The 8,962-nt window shown below is 38.9% G+C and overlaps 1 protein-coding gene across 5 annotated transcripts in view; it reads left to right on the forward strand.

Moving 5' to 3' along the window:
• Window positions 1–8,719, forward strand: part of ATP2A2 (ATPase sarcoplasmic/endoplasmic reticulum Ca2+ transporting 2) — a 47,974-nt gene extending 39,255 nt beyond the window's left edge. For 2 of the 5 annotated variants that reach the window (XM_052795898.1, XM_052795893.1), the window contains 5 exons: window positions 83–168; window positions 564–697; window positions 1,763–1,880; window positions 1,999–3,563; window positions 7,606–8,719. In XM_052795898.1, coding sequence (XP_052651858.1) covers window positions 83–168; window positions 564–697; window positions 1,763–1,880; window positions 1,999–2,268 — 608 coding nt within the window. In that variant the 3' untranslated portion in view covers window positions 2,269–3,563; window positions 7,606–8,719. The remainder of the gene's footprint in view (window positions 1–82; window positions 169–563; window positions 698–1,762; window positions 1,881–1,998; window positions 3,564–7,605) is intronic. The other 3 variants (XM_052795894.1, XM_052795897.1, XM_052795896.1) reach the window with 3 other exon arrangements.
• Window positions 8,720–8,962: the final 243 nt, after the last annotated feature.

Consider the following 8,962-nt stretch of genomic DNA (forward strand, 5'->3'; position numbering starts at 1 on the left):
TTTGAGGTAGAAGTTCAAGTGTGGCAAGTGAGATCTTGCATGCAGTTCATAACACTGAAAAAAGCACTTTGTTTTCTTTAAGGTTATGTTGGCGCTGCCACAGTGGGTGCTGCTGCGTGGTGGTTTATTGCTGCTGATGGTGGTCCAAGAGTTACCTTTTATCAGCTGGTATTTGCTCAGTTTAATATCTTTGGGGGGAGAGGGGAGGTACATGCTTCTTTCATAGTTACTTAACTGTAGAAAAACAGTAGGTTGCAGAAATTTATATAATGAGATGTTTTCAGACTTATTACTGTAAAACTTCATCATACTTAGTCTTAATAATAAAGCTCAAAGGTGGAATACCTGAGCTTCTAAACAGTTTGAAGGACTAATTGTTGTCTTGTAAGTAAAAGACTAATGGGAATTTTTCTAAAGCTGGCAGAAGTTTAAAACCAGTGCTTATTGGAGTCATATTAGAAAGTTTTGGTTTTGTAATACTTGCTGCTTATTTCATAATTGCCTGTTTTACATTGTAAAAGTTAACAAGCTGTGAAAAGTGAGTTCATGTTGTTCTGTTCTAGAGCCATTTTCTGCAGTGCAAAGAGGACAATCCAGACTTCTCTGGTGTCGACTGTGTGGTTTTTGAGTCTCCATATCCAATGACAATGGCTCTTTCTGTACTTGTCACCATAGAGATGTGCAATGCTCTCAACAGGTTTGTATATCCAAATAGGAAAGCAAAGCTTCTGCTAGCTTATCCAAAATCCTACTTTTTGTGCAATTTGATTCTTAGTGTATGGACAGCTCAACTAATGAAGAATGAGTCATACTTCCTTTCTGAATCCTGGTAGTGCAAACAAAATTACTCTCTTAGATAACATTTGAGATCTGTTATCATAAGGTATATTTTTAAGTCTGCCAATTCACTCTGGTATTGTACTAAGCATGAGCAACTGAAATATTTTCCATTATTTCTAATCTAAGCTTAATCAATCAGATTATCCCTCCTATGTTGGTATAAAGTGATACCAAGGAGAACTAAAATAAGAATGCTGAAGATATGGAAAATAGTTTTTCTTGCCCTAAGGGAGTGTGGGTTTAGCCAATTAATATTAGATTATAAATGGAAACCACTAAATAGCACAATGTCAAGGGTATTTTTCTTCAAATAGCTTAGAGGTCAGTTAATTTAAAAACAAATAAACTTTAAATACAAGTGTACTGCGGTAGTCCTACATAGTAAGATATTGCTCTACATCTGATGTTCTGGATCTCAGCCTCTTCTGTAGCATAGCCTAAATGCAGCTTGAATCTGAAGAGCAGAATTAAAGAACAAGCATTAAGAAGGTGCAAGTACTTGACCCTCTGTATATCCAGTCTTTAAGTGAACTTCAGAAGAAGTGGATGTACTAGGTCCCCTGGCATACAGTAGACGGGGAAGGATTCTGTCTTATGCTGCCATGCCCATCTTTGCCTTACCCCTCCCACAGAGAGGATGTCAGAGTCTTAGTGAAAAAGGTAGACTAGATCAACAATGAGCAGAACACACAAAAGCTTTCAAAAAATAAATGTGAGGCTGAACTGTGACTGCTTTGCTAAGCAGACTTCCATGGTAGTTTAAAGTTGCAACACAGATGCCAAGATATGGTTTATCTATTTCTTTCCTTAATGACTGGGATAATTGTGACTTGGCATGCTGCTTTTCTTTCCAGCTAGTTTTCTGATGTACTGAATTTTCTGTTGATGTCTTATGTACACGTGTACCATGTTTCTGTTGCAGTCTATCAGAAAATCAGTCCTTGATGAGGATGCCCCCATGGGAAAATATCTGGCTGGTGGGCGCTATTTGCTTGTCCATGTCACTCCACTTCCTTATCCTTTATGTGGAACCGCTGCCAGTAAGTCCATGTATCTTATACCCATCCCTGAACTTGGAGATAGAGCAAAAACTTGTCTGGAGCTTAAGGCAAGGGATGGAGGGGGAGAAAAAGATGTAATGCTTGGCTTTTCTTTCAGATTATCTTCCAGATCACACCTTTGAATGTGACGCAATGGCTGATGGTATTGAAAATCTCACTACCTGTCATTCTGCTGGATGAAACACTTAAATATGTGGCCCGTAACTACCTGGAACCTGGTAAAGATAGTGTGCGGCCTGCCACCAAACCATGTTCTTTGTCAGCATGCACCGAAGGAGTTTCCTGGCCGTTTGTGTTCATTACTATGCCCTTGGTTATCTGGCTTTACAGCACAGACACTAACTTTAGTGATATGTTCTGGTCTTGACTGACATGGTGACAAGTTTTACATTAAAAGAAAAAGTTTAACTTAATTTTTTTATTGTTTAGAGCAACTGTCTATTTCTGCTGAATTTTCACATGAACATATTTGCCGGTGATGGAGGTTTCATAATCTAGATTTTGGTTTTTTGCTTTTTCTGACTTCAGTGGGGGCAATATATTCCTCTTTTATACACAGTTAAAGTGTCCATTGACGTGTACAGAGAACTAACACTATTTTATGCAAATATTTTTTTGTAGATGAAAAGCATGTACAGTGTTCTGTTCAATAGTCTACTCATCATGTAAAAAAAGTAAAATTTTTTTTTGAGCCAGCGGACACTATCAAACTAAATTGGCAGCAGATTTTAGGGAATGAATGTGTGTCGTCTAAAACTAAAAAAGCATGTAACTGTTTGTCTTCTGCATGATCATCCAAACTTAATATGTCATAAAGTCAGGTTTTATTCATAAGCAGAACTTTCTGCACTGGGTAGAGAGTACTGCTACCTCAGTCAGGATTTCTTCTTGGGTTCCCCTCTTCCTCTTCTGCACTCGGTTCTTGACTGTCCTTGTTTACACCAGTTTCTGTATGAGGTATGCCTAATCTTGCTCGTGCAGAAAATATCATTCCAGGTGCAGCCTTCTGGGGTTCTTCCATACTTTCAACACACATAGGGTTGTTTGTTTTTTTTTTTTAAGATTATTTATTTAAGTGTCTATTGTATTTTATTGTAACAGACCTTATTTTGCCAGTGTTGCCCATTATGCAGGGACAGGGAGGGCTACTTCTGTCTACTTAAATCTAAACCAAGCCTTTTTAACAAACACAATCTGTTTTAATTCCAAAAGAGGGTTTAAGTTGGGTTTTAATACCTTATTTACATGTGTCAGATCCTTTCTTTTTCTCTTCCCCACCCCACCCCCCCCGCTTTAAGATCAAACCTTGTAATGAGACCTGGAAAAATAACTTGCACTGCATAGTTAGAAATTGGATTTCCTACACTTAGGGCACTAATAATCAGAGTTGTGTACATGGAGTTACTCTGCTGGCCTGTTGTTAGCCTGACTTGAAGTAACAAGCTCGTGTGTGTTTTTTGTAAAATCTGTAAATAGCACATGACCAAATTGAACATATTGTATAGAACTATTTTTATTTTAATGTGGCACTAACCACCTTCATTATTACAGTAAATGTTAAAGCATGTTTTCAAATTCAGTCCTGTATCAACAATGTGTAAGTCATTAACAGTCCTAACTGTGGTGTTTTTCTCCAATGCCTTCCAACTTTCATCGACTAAAGTGAGTATTTTTCTTCCATTTCACCATGCCAGTGGTGACTTGCTGTAAAATAGCATATGCTGTATACATGTTGAAGAATAAATAGTAATTTCCTTCATTCCCATGCTGTGTTTTGTCAAACTCTGCTGTGCTACATTATTATCACCACTTTAGACTCTTTGTTTTGTGGTCTGAAGCTCAAATTACTGATTCCAAAGGTAAAGCACTTGCTTTTGGTTTAGTGTATTTTAGGTCTTGTTTTATAGCACCCAGGAGCCTTAGTGCCCCAAGATCTTAAAGCTTTTGGTCTTAAGTTTGAGATAAAATTGGACAAATCTGTAACTTAAGACAGTGACAGCTGTTCACATGAATGTTTAGTGTCCAAAACACTGGTACTTGTGGTCAGGTGCTGGTTTACTCCAAAGCTTTTTCCTGCCCTGAAATAGGGAATGCCCCTCGGAGCTGACCACCCTTCCCCTGGTCTCTGATATCTGCAGTGCTCAAAGTGCTGGCACTCCTCTTTGCAACAACAGCTTATTGTTTCCAGTAAGTGGAAACACTTTGTACAATGGTCGTATGAAAAGACAAAAGAACAGTCTCAGCTTAACAGGATAGTCTTTGAAAATTGTACTGGGGTCATTATGTCTTTGTAGAGTAGCAGGTGCTGTGTTATCTTGTGCTGGCTCAGTCTGCTTTAGTAACCAAATTCAAACAGCTTTCTGATTCCTCATGGAGGAAAATGATAGTTAAAAGCTATGTTGTGTTGGTGCCAGCTGGAATCCAGTGAGCACAGATAATTCTCTAGATTTCAAGCTTTCTAATACAGATGCTAACCTCAAAATACACAGACCCTATCTGAAATTCCACTGCATTGTGAATACCCACTGTTTATATAGACTTTGACTTGTTTAAGTTGATGCTGAAGTGACTCAGGTAGGGGAGCTGGACCTGATGATGTAGTATATGTGTTGCCGAACTGTAAGCATTTAAATACTGTTGAATGCCCTCTTTAGTGTGGAAGAACTTGTCTTTGCCAGACTAAGGTTTTGCATACCACAAAATCAATGGCCAGCACTGGCCACTTAGTGTATCAATAATAAATGAGCAATATGAGACTTGTCCCTGTTTCTTGAAACAGGAAACTAATAGGTCATGTGAGTCAGGATTCCTTGAGATCAAAATATGTAAAAGTTGGAAACAAATACTAGCAAGTTAGTTGTGTGTGGTCCCAACATAATGGACAGACTTTTTCCAGGGCAGGAATGCCACTGAATCTTTGAACACTGGTTCTGTGTGAACCTCCAGAGCACCATGTTGGTGGGCTTTTTAAAGCCATATATCTGACTGTCACCATGAACAATTCTGCTTCTTGTACAGTCCTATTCCTGTCTATTATGCCAAATAATCCTGCTATACACCCCCTTTTTCCCTGTCTCTAAGAAGCCGAAGGGGAAAATGACTGTTCATAAGTAGAATTCAGTCTTCAACAACTTCTTTGTTGGATCTCTGTCTGTGTTGAAGATAAATCTTACTGCTTGTGTCACGGATTTCCTTACTGACATCTGGGAGCTCACTTGTATCGCATGTCTTGGGGGCACTTGCATTAGGGCCTTGTGTTCCTTGGAGTTTGCCTTTGAAAGCTGGATGACTGGTGGCTAAATGGAGTGGCATTCATCCCTACAGGCTCCTGAGGTTATGGGAACAGTCAGGTTTTAGAAGGTGTTCCTAAAGAGCCCAGGCATCTTAATCTACCCTGGTTTTCTTCTATTTGTCCCAGTCTTGCTGCCTAAATTTTCCTGTAGAAATGGAGCAATAGGGTTCCCTAAGATGAGCACTTACTTATCTCAGGTTCAATGGCAGCTGTTGCTATGCTTTCAGTACTTCTGTTTTCCAAGTCCTGCCACTACCTGGTAAATACCAGCCTTGTGGGGTCCGGACTGGCCAAAGACCTACCATGAGCTTCCTCCTAGGCAGTGAAGCATCCTGCCCTGAAACCGCTGTCTGTTGCAAGCTTCCTTGTGATCTTGGAGCTGGAGTGCTGTGGATCTGGTCTTAACCTTTCTCAGTTGAGTAGGCTGTGGATAGTTGCTTGAGTGCATTTCTGACATTAGAATAGCATAAGGCAACTGATGGCTTGGCTTTTCAATTATAGAAACTATGGAAATACAGTGCAAAGTTAGTAATGCACTGCAAGAAAACGTGAACTAAAATTATTATACTTAAGTGTGTAGATCCTGCCATTCTTTAGCTGTCAGTCCTCTCATCTGGGGAGGCCAGGAAGAGAGGACTTTTCGATTTAGAATAGACTTACTTGCCAAGATGTCAAAGTTGAAACTCTTGCTTAATTTCTTTGTTCCTGACATATTTCCTCTCCAACCTCCTCACTGTACTAGGGTCATCTGAGGATAGAACTAGGTAACTCCTATTTTAATGTGTTAGCCCTGTGAATATATAAATGGAAGCACTTATTTAAGCGGAAATAACTCAGAGTTACCCAGGCTTTATCTCCCACCCCATTTTTAGAAAATAACTTTATACTTTTTGTTTCCCTTGGCTCTCATCTCACCGAGCTTTTTCATCTCCACTGTTTTCTGGATTTTTTTAGTGTCCTCACATATAAACTTATTTTCTAGTGCGAGAGGTATGCAAGACTAGTATCAATCATGTGATTGATGCTATCTTATGCTAGGAACAGCAGGGAGGATATCAGCTTATGCTGGGAAACCAGTGGGGTTTGGTATGAGAGCAGCTCCTCCTGAATTCAGTGTTCTGTAGCCTGGTGCAAATCAGAGCAAAGAAAATGGTCAGGCAGCTGCAGTCATACATCAAATATTTAGACAGGGGCTTTTATCTTCATAGTGCCTCAGGCCTTCTCTGCTTTCAAATCAGAGTGATTCAAAGTACTGTTGAGAGCTACACAACGAGCTGCTCCTTTTTGCTGGCATCCAAGCAATAAAAATAGTTCATACTTGGTTTCCCAAACTATTATTGCAAATAAATAAGTCTGAAAGAGGCTGCAGAAAAATATATGCCAGTCTGTCAAAATGCTATGAGGCTTATGTTTGTAGGTAGACTATTTTGGAGAAGGCTAATCGTAAGAAAATGAGGTTTTAATTTGATGATAAAATGCAGTACAGCAGTCCTCTGTCACTGTTCCAAGAACACAGCTAATGCACAGAATATATGTGGTAAACAGCTTAAAGATGGTTGAATTTGCTGAGATGAAGGGAGGTAAAACTGATACAAAGTTGTCTGTCTCTTGCACCTGTCTTGTTTACTTTTTTGCACTTCTAACCATTAACTGTTTCCCTAATCTCTGCTAATTACATCCTTAATTACATTAATATGCATTTTCAAATCTTAGCAGGAGAGCCTAAATTTTATAGTGTTGAAGCAGTGTTTTGAAGAGCCACCATCAAGTTCTAGGGAATGAGAGTACACTGTTCTTCTCTCGTAGACCTTTTGCTGTATTTTAGGGGTAAAGTACAGTAGGACCTTTATTACGTTGTACTCTACCCTTTGCCTATGCATTAATCTGTGTAGTTTAATGACTTCTTCAAAGCTTTCCTACTGCTTCCCAGAATAAGCTGCATAACTTAGAAAAGGGACATTGTTAGGTCACTTTGGGGCCAAACTTGTAATATAATGCCTTGATTAGAAAAACACCCCTACAGTTCTTAAAAACTTGAGCTCAAACTGTGTAGTATGGAACTTGAAAGTAAAAATTACAAATAAGTGAGACTTGTCTATTGCCACTAGTCAGGCAGAGAAAGGCAAAAGCTATCTAAACATGTCTGAATTTTTTGCTGCAGTCTTCTGTAGGAAGTGCTGGCTTTGCTGATGATAAAGAGCTCTGCTGCATTCAGAAGAGCTGAGCCATAATCCAGAGGGTTCTGGGCTTTAAGAACAAAGTAACCTGAGAGTGTCCCTTCAATGACAGTGCAGCCAGTTACCAAACTTAACATTCTTTCTTCTGTTACTGTTGATCTTAGTCTTGCTTGTATAATGATACTTAGCATTCATCCTTTCATTAACTGATGCCTTTTCTTTCTTTCCTTTTCAGCAATACTGGAGTAATCGCTTCCTAAACAATTTTGCAGAAATGTAAGGTTGTTTTGTTGCGTGCATGTGTTTTTAGCAACACATCTACCAAAACTTCTGCATGTATCATGTGTAAAGATTCTTTGCTTTCCCTAAAACAAAACTCATTGTGTTCTCTGTGGAAGAAATGTGTGGTACCATTAGGACTTCATTATACAGATGTACAAACGTGCAATATAGCTTACCGAATTGGAAACTCTCTCCAGAGAAGTTTGGTTTCTGTGCTGCATGGAGAAGAGTTTGTTTATCCTTGAACAAGAATTGTGGAGCTGTCAGCCAATTTTCCATATTTCTGTATGTAAAATGTCAAGTTTATACAATGTACAATATCAAAATAATGCATGCCTTTGGTTGTAGACAAATCTTTCTCTGTATTGTATCATCCAAACATACTACTCTAGAACAGCTTATGTACAATGCTACCCTATTTATAAAATTAATTGAAAATATTACAGATGAATGTTAAACCATAAGCCTCCAGTTCCTAACTTTGGATTTTTTATCATGTGTGCAAATCAACCTCTTTTGCACTGTAATGTAACTTATTTAAATCTAAGGCAGTAAGACAGATGTTGGTGCAATACAAAATATTGTGATGCATTTATCTAAAAAGCAACAACTGACTTAGCCAGTTACCACAACTGCATGTATGACCTTTAGAAGTTGTAAATAAGATCAATTGTCTATTTACATGCTGTCAGTAAGAAGCATCACACCTAGTTTCATTTGTATCAGGTAAATAAATTTATTCTACAATACATACTTTGCGTGTTATTTTATGCACTTTGTTTTCTACAGGTACATGCGTACATACTTCAGCGCTCTCTTATAGTAATGCCAGGATGACACTTACTAGCGCCAACACCATTGCAATCTTTCCTCCTAGAACTATGCAGATGCCAGCTGCTCTTCCGGCAGTATTGACCTCCTCGCTGGTGTGATTTCCTCTGTCCAGGGGCTTGTGTGTGTGTAAGGGACACTGTCAAGTACTTTGATCACTCAATTTTTTTTAAATGCTCAATTGTTTGTAAAATCCCTCTGAGAAACTTAAAATAAACATTTCTTTCCCAACTACATCTTTATTTTTTTGTCCTTTTCTATTTTCTAAATTGCCCCAACCTGAAGTAGCTGCTAGTCTCTTCCCCTGTCCGTAGGCAAAAGGAAGAACTACAAAGCACACACCACAAGTAGCCTGCTGGCAGTGCTTCTGTCTGTTACGGCTTACTCCATTCCCTGCGCAGGCTCAGTGTTAAGTCTTCGGCAAGACTAAAGCGCCCCAAGGGCAAAAGCTGGATTTTCTAAGTAAGTGTCCTGTAACA

Source organism: Harpia harpyja, chromosome 9 (assembly GCF_026419915.1).
Source record: "Harpia harpyja isolate bHarHar1 chromosome 9, bHarHar1 primary haplotype, whole genome shotgun sequence".
In the NCBI taxonomy this organism is placed as follows: domain Eukaryota; kingdom Metazoa; phylum Chordata; class Aves; order Accipitriformes; family Accipitridae; genus Harpia; species Harpia harpyja.